The sequence below is a fragment of the Ascidiella aspersa genome, chromosome 9 (assembly GCF_963924565.1).
Source record: "Ascidiella aspersa chromosome 9, kaAscAspe10.2, whole genome shotgun sequence".
NCBI classification, from domain to species: Eukaryota; Metazoa; Chordata; class Ascidiacea; order Phlebobranchia; family Ascidiidae; genus Ascidiella; species Ascidiella aspersa.
Genome location: NC_139455.1, coordinates 12,265,604 through 12,284,905, shown reverse-complemented (window position 1 = coordinate 12,284,905; position 19,302 = coordinate 12,265,604). Strand labels below are relative to the sequence as shown.

Here is a 19,302-nt window from a genome sequence, read left to right as displayed (position 1 = left end):
CGGCAGAATTGGATTCGAATCCCATCTGGATTTTGAACATCCCTATTCAGGAGTAAATTAAACGTTTAGCAGTATTTATTGAGGAGTAAATATGACATCCCATGTAGTTCTATTCGGTGTAATTCAGGGTGCTGGTCTGGAATCATACCACAGCGTTCAAACAATTATTAAATCATCGCACATTATTTGGGTTAGGGTATTGGTTAGTGTTTGGGTGAGGGTGGGTCAACGTCAAGTATTATTATATTTATTATTTAACAATAATGCTTAACCCACCCAAACACTCCAAAATAATATGCAATGTGGTGGGATTTTAGACCAGCGTCCAATTCGTTATTAAGTACCGACCATTATTAACAAACAATTCAACCTGTAAAATATTTTTCGTTCCAATTGCCCGCTCGTCATTGCATCTATGTGTGAAATTCAATTTCTTTTTCTAGATTTGGTTTTAAACAAATCCGATCTTGGTATTTAACTAACTATTGAAATTGCTTTTCTGCTATGCTTTTTACATTCTAAAACATTTGACAGGTGAAACCAAAAATGCATTCAATGCAAAATCTAAATGGAGATGATTTCAATCTTTGCGTTCTGTAATAAATCTGCCAGAAACGAAAGGTTGTAGTATACAATAATTGACTGTAAATGTGGCGTTCTGCTTAGCTTTGAAATATTTCTTTGTAAATAGGCAGTGAATATAAGCCAAAATAACTTACACCATCCCCTTTTATTTTATTTTGAACTAGTTAATGGCATCAAGAAGCTTTATTTGGAACTCATTTATGGCAGCAAAGCTTTGGAACTATTTTATTGCATCTCTAAATTAACTATCCTGATGCAAGAACTTACCAACATTATTGAATCCATTGTTCCCTCTTTGTCTGCGGCTTATGGTTTGATTGTTACGCACCACACTTTAATTACTGTATACAAAACCTAGTTTAGATTTTGAAATTCAGATACAAAACCTAGTTTAGATTTTGAAATTCAGTTGGTAATTAATACTTCTGCAAAGTATGCGACTGTAATAACATTTCCACCAAATTTGCCCTGTAATAACGTTATTTGTAAAATTTGCACAGCTGAAGAGAACTGTACTGAAAACATTAGTGCGACATAGGTTTTGTGCTTTTTTTTGCCGCTGATCGCATTTTATGTTGATTTTACATAAAATGCGCCCCTATTACCATAGCCCAGCAGGAAACTACATTGGGGATTTGTCCCTGGCCTTAATTTCCAACCTGGCTTTGTTTTCTATGAAGCATATTACTTACCTGCCTAATTAACTAATCAAGTAATTCACAGGTTTTTGTTACATAAAACAAGTTTGACTTGCTTAGCCAGTGGGTTTTTATTCATTTTAAGTAAAAAAATAAGGTTTAGGTTTGTCAGGGTTGCCCGATATACATATCACAAAATTCCATTACGTTGGAGCCGATTGGGTTAGCACTTATTTACTAAACTATTCCGAGAATGATGTGGCGCCAAAAATATTTATTTGTTAGGGCCAACCATCGTGTTCCCTAAAAGGTTTTATTTTATATGTGGATTTTGACAACCTATTTTAGACACAATAGGGAACGTTACCTTTCGGTTACATTTGAAATTGCAACAAGTTATTTTGAAATCAGTGGTTATAAAGAGAGATATGAACAGACTGACACTATATGGGTCAACATAATATGTAATGGTGGTTAACAGGGAACAGCTTGATGGTACCCGAGAATAATTTGGGATTTGCATATTTGTTTTAAACATAATGCCAATCGAATAATAGTCGCTTTCACACAGGCCGATTCCATCTAAGGTTTTACTGGTATTGTGGAAATATATTTTTCGTTTCACACATAATCAGCGGCTAAAAGCATAGGGACGACTAGCTGCCAGTGTCTTTGTTGTTTTACTATTATAAGCTATCTGATCTTGCAAAATACTAAAACTTATAATATCAAATTTATTTTACCAAATGTGTAGCTCCACATAGTGCAACGTTTGGGGAAATTTAAATGTTTTGCCACTTTACGCTCTATTTAGCATTCTAGTCAGGATATTACGCTATCTGTAACTTTATTTTTTAGTAATTGTAAATTGCCTTTTCAAATCATTGGCAATAACATGCAGTTCAAGCAAATGACACAGGGTTTGACATAATATGTAATAGAGTTTTTAGAAGGCCACAGTTTAATGTTGCATTTTGTTTAACCCAGGGTTTCTCAACCGTTGCCCTAAGCCCCCCTGGGGGTTCACGGAGCGGTATTCGGGCGGCATGTCCAATTGCTTGCCAATAAATTATTAAGAGTCCGCGAGAAACTAACATACAATGCCAGGTACATAGATTTCGCAATTCCCTTAAGCGGCGTTAAGTTGGAAAAGTAACGTTCCATAGTAAAACGCTGTAGGGTAACTCAAGGTCATTTTAGGACAATACTCAGCTAGGTTGGTTATGTAAAGTAATAGCAATTCATAAATTATTATTAAACCGAAAATCCATAAATCATCTTGACAAATGTCGTAACATTGGCTCAGTATAAAACAGAGCCGAACATAAAAACATAACTTGGCAAGATAAAGCTTTGTAATGACTAAATAAGTTTAACTTAAATTAGAATAACTGATTTGTTAAATTTTGGAGAAACTAAGCGCATTTATTCGTTGATGAATGTATGTATTTGATATTAACGTGGAGAAGTAAAACAAGAAAAAAATTACACGTAGAAACAATGCTAAATAGTTTTTATAAGCAGGGGACCGCGATGGTTGAGAGCCTTTCAAAGGGGGCCACAAAGCATAAAAGGTTGAAAACCATTGGTTTAACCTATATATACCTGACCCAGGGAATAAGCATTTGTTATAAACACAGCGCCCCTTGAAAGGCTCTCAACCCTCTTGGCCCCCTGCTTATAAAAAATATTTAGCATTCTTTCTACGTGTATTTTTTCTTGTGTAATGGCTTAAAAACAAATAATAAGCAAATTATCGGTGCTGATCTAGAATGGTCTAAAATAACGGTTCCGAAACTAGGGTCCGCGGACCAACTGGGGTCCGTACAGCAGTTTCAGAGGGTCGGCAAGGAGAATTAGGCTTTTAGTTTTTCAACATTAGGCTCTAGCTAATGTTTTTGAACACTAGTTTATGCTTCAAACATTATTTGTCATCATTATTGTCTTTAGTTATGCTTTATTGTTCGATCATATAGCTTGTTTTATGATGTCTCTTGCGACATCACAGTTAGAAAGTTGTCACATTAGAAAGAATTGTGACTGCACTAATGTACTACAAGAAACATGGATTAACTGACCCTTGAATTTGTATAGGGCCGTGAAATAATAAAATAATTCCAACGGGTCCACCTGGCAAAAATTTTGTAAAAGTTTGGGAAACGCTGGTCTAGAAACAAACCACTTTTTTTACAATAACAAACGAGTTGTTAAAATTTAAATTGCATGGAAGAAATAAATATGAGAGAATAAATATAGTAAGACAAACTCAAACGCTAACTCTTTTAAATGAAATAATGTTAGCTATATAAACCCTCAGACAAAAATGTGGTAAGATTTTTGACCAGCGCCAAAATATCGATTAGCCAAGGATTTTGACTTTTGATAGTAAACTAAACCTACGTTATCCTTACAAGGTCTGCTTGTTGCCATGTAATTGCATTTTGATGCTTCATTATTGTTACCCTTTTGAATTATTGTTTTTTACAGCCACCAACTGGGGATAGCATGAGGCATAAACAATTTTCTTGGCATGAATATTTCTGAAGCTAATTAATGGTGCTTGTCTGGCTAGTAGTCAGATTCTATAAAATGCTGTCAACAAATGCGTTGCCTTTTATTTTTATATTCGTTGCTTTATAAGCAAAGTTTGTAACTTGGCACTATTTGGAGTCTGTTAAATGGCTCACCTCGCTTAGTTTGATTTTTTGTATTCTGTACACAAAATTGGCGATACACACTCATCTTAAATATAAGACTTTAAAACTTTTTTGCCCTCATTAATCAAACTGCAACATCAATTAAATGATTGTTTAACTCAGGGATTTTCAACCTTTGTTTGCTCATGGCCCACTAAACTAGTTAAAAAATGTTGTTGGCCCATTAACGTTCAATGAAAAAAACACAAGTTTCAACAACACAATAAATTAATTAGCTGAACAATCACACAAATTATTAAGAAGGGTGTTGCTGTATTTTGTCCACAAGACTTTGTATTCTGGATGCAGTCGATGAGAGTGCGCAGCACATGTCAGCTGCAACATTAAGTCTGTTGCGCGGCTTGGATTTTATGTTCAATGGGCATAAAATGCTGACTCGCACAACCACGTGATGGTGAAAGGCAATAGTTTCATAAGTCTATTTTTGCTGATTTGTGGATATAATGAGGGCACTTGGATTCAGAATTCAGTGACAGGCACTTCTTCAAATTGGCACGATAGCCTGAATCAATCCTAATATTAATTAGTTCATCTTGCAACTCGTCACCCACTTGCTCACTAGCAACACAAAATGGATTTCCACAAGTGCGAAATCACCTGGAAATTAGGATTTGAATTCAGTTTTAGTACCAAGGTGGTCTGCAACTTCATCCCTAATCTCAGCATCCACGTTAGACAAACATGTCAAACTGTGAAACATGTCAAAGTTACCATTTGCCACTTTACATTTCCAATTGCCCAGCTTTTCAACAAATGCCCTTGTAAAGTCTACAAACTGAATAATATATTTTCCTTTACCTTGCATCTCTCATCACGTACCTCAAACACCCTGGCTACATGGTTGCCTATTGATAGCCATCGTACTTTGGTGTAGTAAAGAAGTTGTTCAGAAATCTAGGTCATCACAAATTTTCCGAAACACTTTAGAGCAGGGGTGTTCAAATGATTTCTGCCATGATCCACCACAGCCAAACCTGACAACATAATGATCCACCAAAAACGAATGGTAAACATATTGGGCACGCTTTAATTATTATGGTGCTTTATTTGTGTAAATGTACCCTATAACATACTGATAAATTTGTAAAACCCAAAAGTGAAGTGTGCTATACAGCACCAAGATTTCAGTAAGAAAAATGTTAGATTGATTTAGACCAGGGTCGGCAACCTTTTTCTAGTCGCGGGCCAACCCCAAACTCAGAAATGTCTTTGTGGCCGCACAAAATGTTAACGAGAAAAATTGTGCTTTTTCACTTTAAACGGCAACGAAGCGCTGATCTAGTTGAAAAGATTTGCGTGATGGCAATTATTTAAGAAGTTCTTCATTGTAAATAAATGCAGTCTATGCAATATTATTAGTGTGCAACATTATATTCAATCTAGCTGAGTAGAGGTATGTCCGTATGTGAGGAAGAAGCAGGGTGATACTCCCTTTCTGCCAATGTGCAAGTTGTCAATGTGCAAATGCGTTAATATCTAAGTGAAGGAAACTAAAATTTCCCTAGTTGTAATAATTGGCTGTTTTTTGGATTACATTCGATGCCCAGTTGTCAGTTTTAGTGATTTAAAAACTTATTGTCTTCTCTAAATAATGTCTTATTTTGAATTCTGTAAACAACACTAGACAACCTTTTGAATTTAACTTTTGTTTAGGTTATAACATCTTTCTTATTTGTAGGTTTGATGTGTTAAATTCTAATGGTACATTGGTAACTAAAATTCCATCTGTTTTATTTTTGTTGGAAGTTATTATCTTTATAAAGAAAAATGGAAGCTGTATCTTTAGGACAAACTGCAAGTGGTGCACTTCAAAAAGGTTTTTTATTATTTTTCTGATAAGTTGATGTATGTTGTATACATATAAATATATCCACAAACATATAATGGAATTACAAGGTTGCTTCTATTGGTATATATATCCAGAAATCCCAAGGGGGCGATTTTTAACTTAGCGAATTTTTGTCTGACGTTGTGATAATTAATAGTCCCAGGCATGATATCATAAATAGGGAAAACAAATCCAAAACAGTCAATTACCATCCTGCGAAAGCGAAACTTTAGACACAAAGCGAACATGTGCGTGCGTTGTTGACACTGCAGCCAGGCGCCAGCTGCCAATCCGCTTAGTGTGCAATCATTAATTTCAGGCGAAAAATTACGATTTATTTTGGTAGAATCCTTTTTTTACCAGTATGGCGACTTGGCGACTATGTCGGCCGAAGAATCAGACAGAAAACCTAAGAAATTGGTCAAAAAAACAAAAACGTGTGCTTGTTCTAATTCAATCCAATATTTTTTTTAAATGATGAATATGTAGGAACATTTTGCACTAAAATTGGCAGAAAATACTTTTTTTGTGCCTTCATGTTGTTTAGCAGGAAAAAGCCAATGTTTGGCATATAGATTGTTTATTAGTTTAAAAAGTACTAAATTTCGAACCGGGGGTCCGCAAAACGTTTTCAGGGGGGTCCACAAAAACTTCAAAATATATCTTTACTAAATTAATTAAAGCTGGGATACATGCTTAATCACATTCTTGCTAAGTAATAAAAATACATTATAACATGTGGTAAATCGTATTGAGTATGACATAACACTTCCATGTGAGTAGATTGTAAAATGAAAGTCAGCAATAAACAGTTCACATGTACTGGATTTTGGTTTAACTTTATGCCAACGTTTGCAAAGATGACATGGTCTAGCGGTGTCAATAACACAACCACGCATTTTAAGACTTGCTTCGTAGATGCAGCAGCAGAAATCACATTAAAATAAACTTGTCATAAAGTAAATTGGTGTTGTCTGTTACTTTACTCAACATACCGTGCCCTACACAGATATACTGAATAAATAAAGGAACTAAAAGCACATATTACACCAGAAACTGCAAGGGGTTCACAACGATTTTACGGCATCAAAAAGGTGCCACGGGTACAAAAAAAGGTTGAGAACCACTGGCTTAAACTATATTTTTGGCTGTTTTAATTACGTAAACTCAAAAAATTTTCGCGCTTCGCGTGGACTTCACCCTCCTATAGTCATGATTGTGTTTATGAAGCATATCTATTCAGCTATGAGATATTATGCATACTATGACATGTTGCACTTCACTGTGTGAATTTCGGCATACAATTTCTATTAACTTGGATTATAACACAATGTTGTTTTTTTTTTAATTTCTCCCAGTTCAAAAAAAAAATTCTCGCTTTTTAGTCTGATTTTAGGCTGCATGTGTGCACATGAGTTCGCCCCAAAACAGCTTATCTATGTAACAGTGTTAGGAGTAAGAAAATCAGACATGGGCACCCCCAGTCCCCCAGGTACTTCAGCATACCCCATATGTATATCTTTGTGATACAAAAAATTTTGCTCCTTCGTTGCAACTTTATTCTAATTCGTTTACTTCTTAATAATCTTGTTTATCGCCTAAACATGGCAAGGTAATTTTAGTTTTGGGGCACAACCAAAAAACCAAAGAGTTTTTGCCAAAAATGCTTGTCACCAGAAGGCTGGCAACCAGCCTGTTTTTTACTATCAGCAGTGTAGTTTTCCGAGTTCCATGTACGGGACTATGCTAAACCAGCACGTTTTCCACTTCCTTCCATACTTAACAAAGATTGTTTTCTGACAGGGAAATAAGCTGAGTCTATTTCAAACTAAACACATGGTCTTAGAATATGCCTATAGCGAACAATTTTGTGGTAAATATCATTACATAAATATGTAAATCGTGCACAACAGTGAATTTGCTTGAGAAAAAAAAACGTAGTGTTGGCACCAATGTTGGATAACAGTGCAGACAGTAAACAGCGAGGAACATTAACTGCGCCCAACTTGAAGTAGGCAAAAAGGAAAAAAACGCGGAGGCAAAAAGGAAAAAAACGCGGGTTTTGCATTTGATTTTGGTTTCTCATTAGCAGGATAACTAAGACGATTATATTTTGACTAAAATAATGAGAAATTTTGACCCAAAATGTTTTTTTTTTACATTGACCTATTCGAAATACATTAATTTAAACAACAATTTGGTGTTTGAAATAGTCTTTGTCTGGTCAACCACATGTTTGTAATGTTTTACTGATTACTGGTCGAACGCATCAACGCAAATCTGTTACTTTGTTGCAAGCTTTAACCATGTAAACACAATTTCTAAGACTGGTTTTTATAGTATTTTAGGTTTTAGCACCCCATCTGTTAGAAATTAGTGCAGTTCTAAGCAAAAAGGTCTATGACAATTAGTGCATCTAAAGCAGTGTTTCTTAACCTTTTTTACTTGGGGGCACACCTAGAGACATTTGAAAACGTGGTGCCGCACCTTGCCAGCATAACGATCGCGAAATTTTTGAGGTGTACCGATATTTCTCTTAAATTGCTTGCAGTTTTTTATTATATAGGCTTTATAGTTGCATATCTTTAAAGGGACTCCAGCCTTGAGACCAAAATTAGAACAACGTCAACTTCGGAACGAAAGACAGTTAGGAAACTTTCACACGCTTCTACTCTTTGCAATGTGATATCAAAAGCTGCTAGCCAGAATAACGCATATATCATGCAGGGATCGTAGAAACTGTTATGTAAATCCATAGTAACCATCAATTCAGGATTCAACTGTTTATTATTTATTGTTGTGTCATAAAATATATTAATAATAATTTAACACCATGAGCCTGTTACTGCTTCAGTACAATGCAGTAACTAGTTGAGGAGTGTAGGCTTTGCATGGGTTTTGATTAGTTTCGTTTGATGAACAATCGTTTATGATTTTAACAGGTTTTATATTATGAGTAAAAAGTTGTGCGGACAACTTACTCAGCGGTAACTGACAAAGTGGCCCCCGACAGTAAATAGTTGCGTCACCCCTAAGTTAGACAAACACACCAGTTTTATTTATTTTATAATAAGTTTAAGCAAAAGGTTCATACTAATAGAACGAAATTAACTGAGCATCTGAAAAGCCTGGATGACTTTTAGGGATGTTCAAAGTAGAATATCAAATCCAATTCTGCCGTTTATTTTGGGTAATTGGAACCAATATAATTTAATGTTTTACCGCCGATTGTTGCGCTTAATTGTACATACGCGAGTGGTCTGCCGCTCCGGCGAAGAATTTTTAGTGCTTGCTTTAAATGTAACCTGCTAGTGCAGTGCAGGGTTGGGCTTAAGCACGCGCCCGCTCGCCAATGCGAGTACAAATCGCTCCTGGCGAGTGCTGATTGACACCCACTCGCCCGACTGGCGAGTGCGTTCGGCGAAAAAAATAATTAGTTGGTGTAGGACAACTTGTGTTAAGCACCACTACTATACGAAATATTACTTAGCGCCAGTTATTTCCTTACACACTAAGGCGCAAATACATTCAACACTACACAAATAATAAGTTTAATCGAAGTCACGTTCGAAGCTCGTAATAAAGACTCTTTGTCCCGTTTTAAAAAAATGTTTACCGGCCAACAATCAAAGACTTCATTACTGCAGTGGTAAATAGTTGAGGTTTATTGCTTAACTTTAACTTTGTTAATTTTTAAATCTTTAACCTGGTCGTTGACGCCTTTGGAAAAGTTTACTGAACCTGCGATTAGGGATGCTCAAAGTAGAATATCGAATCCAATTCTGCCGTTTATTTCGGGTAATTGGAACCGATATAATTTAATTTTTTACTGCGGATTGTTGCGCCTAATTGTACAAACGCATGTGGTAAGTTGGCCTGTCGCTGTGGCGACCAATTTACAGAGCTTGCTTTAAATGTAACCCGGTTGTAGTGTCAGCGTTTTTTCGGGCGACCAGTTACCGCGTCTCGCGATAACGTTCGTCTAATAATTAAGTGTCAATCAAGCGTTATTGGGCGAGCGATCAATGTGTAATGTCTGGTGTGGAGTGCGCAATTTCCCTAAACCCGATAAGTTGCAAAACGTTTTGGCCGTCCACAAAATGCATTTATTTGACTGCATAACAGATCATGTACAAAAAAGAAGCACTAAAACCCAACAATGCTTTAAAAAACAGGACCGAATTGCTTAAGACTTCTGTGTGCAGTGTTACTCACTATTGGCAAAAATATAAGTTTTGGCAACAACCTGGACAGTTGACATAATAGAGTTTACAGAACTGCTTCAAATGACACAATTGTTAAGAATGTTAAACATATGGGGGATTTTTTTATTTTAATGTACACATGTTAGCAAATTGTTTGGGCGACTTATTGCTGTGATTGTAGGCCCTTTTGGGTAGATTAAGATTAATCCCTTCCCCAAACAAAACCAAAGTTAGATAATTTAACAAAAATATACTAGGATTCGCTATTCTGGATTCGTTATTCTACATTCGAAACCTATTATTCTAGAATACCTTGGGATTCCACTTCGAACATCCCTAATGACTTTATTAAATAAGTGTGTGGCCCCTTTCTTGCTTTGAAGACCCATTGCTTCATTAGCAATTCATAATAAAGATACTTGAAACAAAATAAACAGAATTTAGCTGATGATGAAGTTGTAATATTACTTGATTTTGCTGAGTTGTCCAAGATGCCGTGTAGGGGTTCTATTTGCACATCACTCCATGCGATGGAATTGGTGGAACCACTAAAATATTTTTTTGCATGTGTTCATGTACCATCTAAGTTAGGCCTACATCCGACTAGAATATCTCAAACATAACTATTTTAGCATATAGATAAGAAAATGAGCATGTAGCTGTATAAAAGTTTAACAAATGCCATTCCAGGAAGACATAAAAGCCATAAATTATACAAAACACAGTAAATAGTTTTAATTCGATGGATGTTAGAGCCAGCGCACCTCTGTGTAATAGAGAAAACAGGTGGAATTGAAACTGAATTTCTCGTTAAAACAACCGAGTAAGGGCAGATGTTTTGACGAAATTTACTAGTTTGATCACTAGGCCATTACATTTTTCACCCATAATGTCGGCAAACAATTGGAGAATAATATACTGTTTTTCTTTTCCAATACCAAATTCTATCAACAGCTCTTTGATTTGAAGTTTTTTTTACATAAAAAGCAGCCAGAACAACAACATCGGTATCCACTGTTCGAATAAGTATATATATTCCCAAAACCAGATTTGACACAATGTGCGCAATGCAGAAAACTCCTTGTGTCAGCTTCTTCATGGTTTGAAGGTCCAAGGAGTTTTAAATTATATATGTTACTTGATCCACTTAAAATTGAAACCTGTTCTTCAAAGTGGAACTAATTGTTCGTAAACGGCTGAGAAGCCACGCCAGTTTTTCAGGATTGGGGCATTTTCTTTTATGTTGATCACACCTTAAGAACTAACGGACTCAACACGTTTAAACCTCGCAAAAGACTAAATGCTAGCAGTTAAATAGCGATCAATGCATCATTTATTCTTTCACAACCATCTGATTTTTTAAAAATGTGTTTCCGGAAATGATTGCGGTACTCGCGAAACTTCAAAGTGGAACTAATTGTTCGTAAACGGCTGAGAAGCCACGCCAGTTTTTCAGGATTGGGGCATTTTCTTTTATGTTGATCACACCGTAAGAACTAACGGACTCAACACGTTTAAACCTCGCAAAAGACTAATTGCTAGCACTTAAATAGCGATCAATGCATCATTTATTCTTTCACAACCATCTGATTTTTTAAAAATGTGTTTCCGGAAATGATCGCGGTACTCGCGAAACGTCTTGACGGACGAGGGGATGTACAGTGATTGTACTCAAATGGCACCATCAAAAATGACACAAGGAGAATGTGGATTGGAAAAAATTTGATTTCCTAGACAGTCTATCATAATACGTTTTTAAATCAGATTTTGTCCCAAATCTTATTTGACCGTCAATAGACAAAGAAGGGGGAAATATGCCCTTTCATGAGAAAAGAAAGTGCCGTAATCTGATCTCTAGCTTAAATATTTTTGAGGCATTGCAAAAACAATCTGTAATTTCTGCGAATACTCGCGATGGATTGTTGTTTTGATTTTTGACTGACTGGAGCTTTTGACATGGTTTTAAAAAGAATAAGCTTGTTGTTGGGAAATTTTCCCCAAAAGGACGTTATTTGTTCAATTAAAACGTTACCTAAAAAATCTAAATATTGCTTGGTTCCATTCTCTTTAAGACAGTGATTCCCAAACTTTTTTCTCACGTACCATTTTGAGATTTTGTACAGTGTTCATGTACCACCTAGGGCTGGGTTACGAATTTTCAACTTAGGGAATTCCCCGTTGTTTTTTTGTCTGACGTTAATGACGTCATAAAATAGCGATTGTAATGACATCATAAACAAGAAAAAAAATCCTCCGAAACAGCCAATTAACGTCCAGCAAAATAGAACATTTAGACGGAAAGCGAACACGTGCGTTATCAACAATCCTACCAGGCGCCAGCTGCGAAACCGCATAGTGTGCAATCGTTAACTTCAGGCGAAAAACTAAACCAAGACCGTGAAATATGTGTGATTGATTTTGGTAGATCCATGTACTGGACTAGGCTATATTCCAAGCACGTCTTTCGCCATCTGCAATACTAAACGGAGATCGTTTTTCCCGGGTGTGTTTTTGATTAGCGCGACATATAAAACTATTTCGAAAAAATGGTCTAACTTATAGTTAATTTAGTTCAGCGTTTGATAACCGTTTTAAGTTTGGGCGCACCTGGCGAGCGAAGCGAGCGCGATTTATTTGTGGTATAACGCCGTTTCCATTAAATTTCTTGCAAGTTTTTATTACATTGCCGAAAATGAAAAAAGTTGAAAAATATATGTCAAATATTTTTGAATATGTTTTCGTTTTGTCCGCGACGAAATTGGCAGCCTTCCACTGCGCAACGGTAAGGAAGCGCTGATCTAGTTCAAAATACAGCATCAAAACGTTAACAAATGGGACGTAGTAAGATCATTTGCACAAAGCGCGAAAAAATTTCGCACTTACATAGTTAAAATAGTCAAAAAGTATTTGAAATCAACTCGTGTATAGTTTGTCAAAAGTGTATAGTTTGTCAAAGAGGCAACAGGCCCGATACAGTAGGTTGCCGACCCCAGTCTTACACCAACATCTGTTATTAACGCAGACAACAAACAGCGAGAAACATCAGTACAGTTTAACTCGACGTTTTCAGAGAGAAAAAAGCGGAAACTGCTTGATTTATATTATTAATTGTCGAACACACACTTGCTGATCAGCCAACCCGAACGAATAACGAAAGAAGAGAAAACACTATCTAGCGTGTACGGTCGACCAAACAAAAGATGAAAAACGGCGTTTTGATTTTAGTTTCGCATTAGCTCAAGACGCGTGACCCAATTACATTTAAAAACACGCAGCTTCGGACAGTAAGTTTAAACGCTGACAAAAACGAACAAAAAACGATATTGTCACTTACGAAAAGTGGGGGGGGGGGGGGGTCCGAAACCCCCCCCCCCCTGGATACGCCACTGCCTGACTGTACTTTCGTTTTTAAACATGTTCCTAAATTTTTAACAACATTTTGTTCTCTCACTATTCCTCTATTTTAGAAGAAATTACAGTAGTTCAATATGATGGAAATATCAATATACAAACGACAGTACTACACTGCTGCTATCAGTTCATTATTATTATATACATATTAAACCAGCTAACAATTAGCGTCTTATTATGTTGAACAAAATAAGTGTTACGTCATAAACGTGCGAAACCAAAGGTAACTAAAACGAGATTCCAAATTACCCAAGCTGAAAAATTTAAAAGCTGGAAGTTTTCGCAAATTTATACATATGCTGAAGTTAGTCTCATACAACCTGAAAGACTCTCCAGTTCTACCGCTGGTACATGTACCACAGTTTAGGAACCTTTGCTTTAAGAGAATATCTGGTGCTACAAATCTTGTATACAAATTTATTAGTTGTTTTGAATTTTCTGAAAAGGGGTTATCCTTTTCTCTTAATTGATGACAGCAATGCTTTTACTTTGCATTCAAATTTAACTTGGACCAATCTACCTTCGTCATGATGGTAACCTCGTCGATCACGAGATGTAATGCCAATTTTGGTTTCAAACTCTTTTAAAGTTGAAGTTATTTCGAGTGCTGCTACCATCCATCGGCGCAAGGCGTCGTCTTTGTTCAAAAGTAATGTTGCACCAGCAACTCCTTTAATGTAGACATTTTCCTGCTCATGGATTTGGTCGAGCACCATACACGAAAAGCGGTTTGTAGTCTTTTGCGCCGTAAATTTACCCTGTTTAAATGATTGAAAAATGTTGGGATGCCGCATTCGAAGTTCTTCAAGATATTTTGTATGGACAGATATCCATTTGATATAGTTCACATGGTTGCGCATGTCTGGTTTTGAATATGTTATCAGCTTTTAAAAATGATTCAGCTGTTCTGCAGGGAAATCTATACACTTTTTACATGTTTTAACCAATCCAATTTGAGTGCATCATCAAGGACTGAAGAAGTATCTTGAAGGCATATACCATCATTGTCAACATCTGGATGTTGCGTAATAGTTATGGCAGTTCCATGAAACGCGTAGCATGCTGTAGTAGAGGGTTATGGTTAATATTATCAACAGCACATGTTGTAAATGCGTTTTTACGATGAATAGAGTTGGTTGGTGCTTTATTTACGAAAAAGTTATCTACAACTGCGTTACCTTATTACAGCGTTTCTCAACCGGTGCGCCGCGGCGCACTGCTGCACCATGGAAGGCTGCCAGGTGCGCCAGGAGCGAAATGGAAAAAGTAATTCAATATATAGCACATGTATTTTTACTTTTCTTTTAAGATTAGCTCATTTAATTCGCAGTAATTTTAAGTAGAAAACACAATAAGACCTGCAAAGCAACAACATCTAGATTAGATAATCTATAATACCATAGTACTAAGACCACCGACATAATAACGCCAAATTCGCAGTAATTACCACGACAGAATAATATTTAAAATGGTCTAGATAAGACCTAAACATGTCGAATCAAGCCCAAATATAATCGGAATAAGATTTAAATAGACAAAATTACGCCCTGTTTGGCATTGGCCGTTTGCTGTCGACATTTGGGCGCAGCTGTTGTGCCCTAGATTTTTTTACCCTGTTTGCGCTAATGGGCGGGTAGTTGGTGGTGTTAGCAATTGGGTTAGGGTTGGAAATATTCGGGGAGTTAGTGAAAGTTATGGATGGTGTTTGGGGATAGACAAATGGTTGTAATGTTTAGGCCTTATTTTGGCCATTTAGGTCTTATTCCGATTTCGTTGCTATTACGACTATTAGGTATTAGCCCTATTTAAGCCTTATTCCCAACTGTATTTTATTGCGAAGTTGGAGTTGTTCTTATTTTGGTCTCAAGGCTGGAGTCTCTTCAAAGATGTGCAACTATAAAGCCTACATAGAGAAAAAAACTACTTAGGTAAACACGCCCGGCTTTCGGCGCCCACATATTACGCACGGCTCAAACAACAAGTTTCTTTTGCATGCTAAACCCTAAATATAACATTACATCACCAACGTATGCGGTCATAGATAAAAAAACCCATGGTAATGTACAGGAAAATAGAAAGAAACAAATCTTTAATAACTAAATCAATTTAGAAATGCAAAAACACTTTTTGCACAATCGCCATCCTAAAACCCTATTTAACAGTTCATAATAATTCCTAATAAAAATAAGAACTTTGAGATTATGGGCTTATGTCAATTAACCAATTTAGATGTTTACTGGGTTAACAAACACATAAAATGGTCCCAATACCTCAATTTGTGATGTAACAATCCTATATACAATGGACCAGAAACTATCTTATGCCCACCGGAGTTTGGGCTTTTTTCCCAGCATTCCAATAATTATTAAATTAATGCGCATTATTTTGGTTAGGATTCTGGTTAGCGTTTGGGTTCAGGTGGGTCAATTGTTATTAATTCTATCTCAAATATTTGGTTATCTTTTGTGAATTTTCAGCTAATATTTTTAATTCAGATTATTCTAACATATTACAAATGGCAACCATCAACTGACAATTTAAAGCTTACAACCGATAACTTAACTTGTCAAAAGTAAACCCACATAAATTCGCCAAGCGCCGCTACTGCTCAGCCCAGCCATATTCGAGTGTGTGACATTCACAGTTTTCATTACATGGCTGGCAATCCCAAAGGAATTGTCTCCAGATTTAGCTTTAGGTACAGCTGTCTCGGCCCAGCTGAGCAGGTGATATATATAAATTTTATTGATACAACCACATGCAAGTTAAGTATATGGGTATGTGAGTGTGATGTAACAGTGACGTAACATCCCCTTTAGTATTTGTCAATGTCACAAAATTGTCTGTCAGCCATGCAACTCTTAGTATCCTTTATTTCCTGTTAATTGCTTTGTTTATTACCTAACATAGCAAGGTTTATATATTGTTCCATGCTGATTTGCCTTTTTAGAACTATACTTACACACTAAAATAGTAAGGCAGGTTAAATTATTGAAAAGCTATTTGTTAGGATGGAAATTCGCACACGTTGAGCAGGTATTTTTGGCGAGTGTTATTTTCATCCAGGCAAGTAGCAGTTTTTACCAAACAACTACTGATTTTATTTTCAAAGAAAGATTCTGGTTTATTTTAAAACAGATTCCTTTTGTGAGTAGGGATGTTCAAAGTAGAATACCAAGGTATTCTAGAATAATAGGTTTCGAATCTAGAATAACGAATCCAGAATAGCGAATCCTAGTATATTTTTATTAAACTATTTAACCTCGATTTTGTTTGGGGAAGGGATTAATCTTTTTCTACCCTACAGGGCCCACATTCACAGCAATAAATCGCCCAAACAATTTGCTAACATGTGTACATTATAATAAAAAATGTTTTACATTCTTAACAACTGTCATTTGAAGCAGTTGTGTAAACTGTAATCCACTGTCCAGGTTGTTGCCAAAACTTATATTTTTGCCAATAGTGAGTACAATGCAACACTGCACACAGAACTCTTTAGCAATTCTGTACAGTTTTCAAAAGCATTGTTGGGTCTTAGTGCTTCTTTTTTGACTAATTGATCTGTTATACAGTCAAATAATGTACAGCAAAGAATACAAGGTTACTATTGACATAACGAATACTTGACAATTTACACTGTGCATAACTGCATAACCTCGCTGAATATTGGCCTAAAGTTGACCTTAAGTAACCCTATAGCGCGCTTTCTCGATGGCCAGCACGTGTTACTTTTGCAACTTAACGCATTTAGGGAAATTGCGAACTCCACTCCTGACATTACACGTTAGTCGCTCGCCCAATAACGCTTAATTATTAGACGAACGTTATCCCCAGACGCGAAGTAATTGGTCGCCCGAAAAAACGCTGACACTTTACTACCAGGTTACCTTTAAATCAAGCACTATAAATTAGCCGCCGCAGCGACAGGCCAACTTACCACACGCGTTTGTACAATTAGGCGCAACAATCGGCGGTAAAACATTAAATTATATCGGTTCCAATTACCCGAAATAAACGACAGAATTGGATTCGAATCCAAGGATTCAATATTCTACTTTGAGCATCCCTATTTGTGAGGTATACAAAGTTTTCAATATGTTAGTTAAGGTATACAATGGAAAAAGGTTAAATGGCACTGGTCCCGAATATGAATTTTCAACCACTTAATTGAGTTTCTTTTGGGACAATTATTTTATAACAGTGAAAAATCCATTTGTAATTAATAGCACCTTTTTCTTTGCAGTTACCAGCAAAAGAAGCAAATTTCGCAACCCTGGTGGTATGGTAAAATCTGAGACAAACAAAGGAGACACTATGGTCCTTAATATTCACAGTAGAGTACAAGAAATGTTCTCTCATCATCTCTCCCAACTACTTCACGATCAACTTGGTAATTTCTTATGCTTGACATTAAGACACATTAAAAATTGCTTTTGAACATAACTTTTTTGTATCATTTCTGATGTTCTTCGCCTATTTGTGTCTTTGTTTAGCTTTTTCTGGAGCATCAATTTTTAGATTTTGGTAAATTATCTTTTCACAAAAAAGTCATTATCGAACACAGTTATAAATATGCTTGGCTCTAAAAATCTCAAGTGTGGCCAACACAGCTCTTACCCTGTCAATGACTCTCTTCTGTTGACATGGCATTCATATTTTTTGGGATGTGCAGTGTATTGTTGAAATCTCGACTTTGCTGAAATCATTGATTTTTGTAGATCCTATTCATTTTAGTACCACCACATTATTGAATGCAAAGCTTTTTCAGCATGATTGCAGGGTCATTCCATACACAAAGCCCAAAAACCATGTTCTCAGATGATCTTCATTCTTCAAACAATTTAAAATCTCAATGAAAAAAAAGGATTGCCAAAAATTCAAATATTTTATGACTAGTCTTGCTAAAATATAGCGATTGAAATTTTTGATTATTAGGTAGAAATTGTGGTGTTCCATCTTTTAGTGGTCGTTTAATGATACAAACTTTTGTACAGTTTTTATTGAAATTTTGCTTCTGAAAGCACAATTTTTTTTGTAAAAGGTCAGACATACATTAGCCTTCTATTGCACGGTCTTGATCAGGGGTCGGCAACCTGAGTGGTATATAGCTGATTCATCAAGAGAGTAAGGCAGAACTAGCTTTGTACAGCCTGTGATGCTACATTCATCTTTAGTCCATAGTGTCTGGCTTCCTGCTAGAGAATTTTACCAGATCAAGGGCAGTTTTTATTTCAATCAATTTTGAAAATGGTCGACAAACTTTTTTTGCCGCGGCTCAAAGTAGTCCAGTGGCGGATATAGGATACTTGATTTTAAGGTGAAATATTACATGGCGCCTTAATGTAAAACATACTATAAAATGAAGAATATACAGGGTTGTTTCTTTGAAAAAATTATACTCAATTATACAGCACGGCTATCAATCAACACCGACCAAAAATGTTGGCATGCCGTCTGCAAATTTCTGTCCTAGCGGGTTCATTTCTTGAGTTATCATTAACCTGTGTTGTGGTTACTATAGTAAATATTTCTTTTATATAAGTGTGGTCGTTTATTTCAATGCTTTGATGAACAAATTAATGACCAATAAAGCAGTTTACCCTTAAAACAATGCAAACAATTCCTTTAGCCAATCTTTTTTTTACAATCTTTAGTGAAAAATATCACCAACAAGATTTATATGGGCCCAAAATATATTTTCAGGACATATCTTGGTTTGGCTGCTATACTTTTTTTAGTTTGCTATCCTATGTTTTAGACTGATTTTTGTCCGGAGCTTTATAGAAAAAGTATACATCAATATAGAGTGCTATTGAGTGGGAAATGATAGGTTTATGAGTCTGCACCCCTAGGCCCTTTCGATTGGGGGGCAGAAAACTAAAATATTGTGACTTCATCGTTTTAGCATTCAAAGT

At 36.1% G+C, this 19,302-nt stretch overlaps 1 protein-coding gene across 2 annotated transcripts in view; it reads left to right on the top strand.

Moving 5' to 3' along the window:
• Positions 1-5,613: 5,613 nt before the first annotated feature.
• LOC146133026 (uncharacterized) overlaps positions 5,614-19,302 on the top strand; it is a 64,847-nt gene continuing 51,158 nt past the window's right edge. For both annotated transcript variants that reach the window (XM_083397391.1, XM_083397390.1), the window contains exons 1-2: positions 5,614-5,756; positions 17,631-17,777. In XM_083397391.1, coding sequence (XP_083253517.1) covers positions 5,708-5,756; positions 17,631-17,777 — 196 coding nt within the window. In that variant the 5' untranslated portion in view covers positions 5,614-5,707. The remainder of the gene's footprint in view (positions 5,757-17,630; positions 17,778-19,302) is intronic.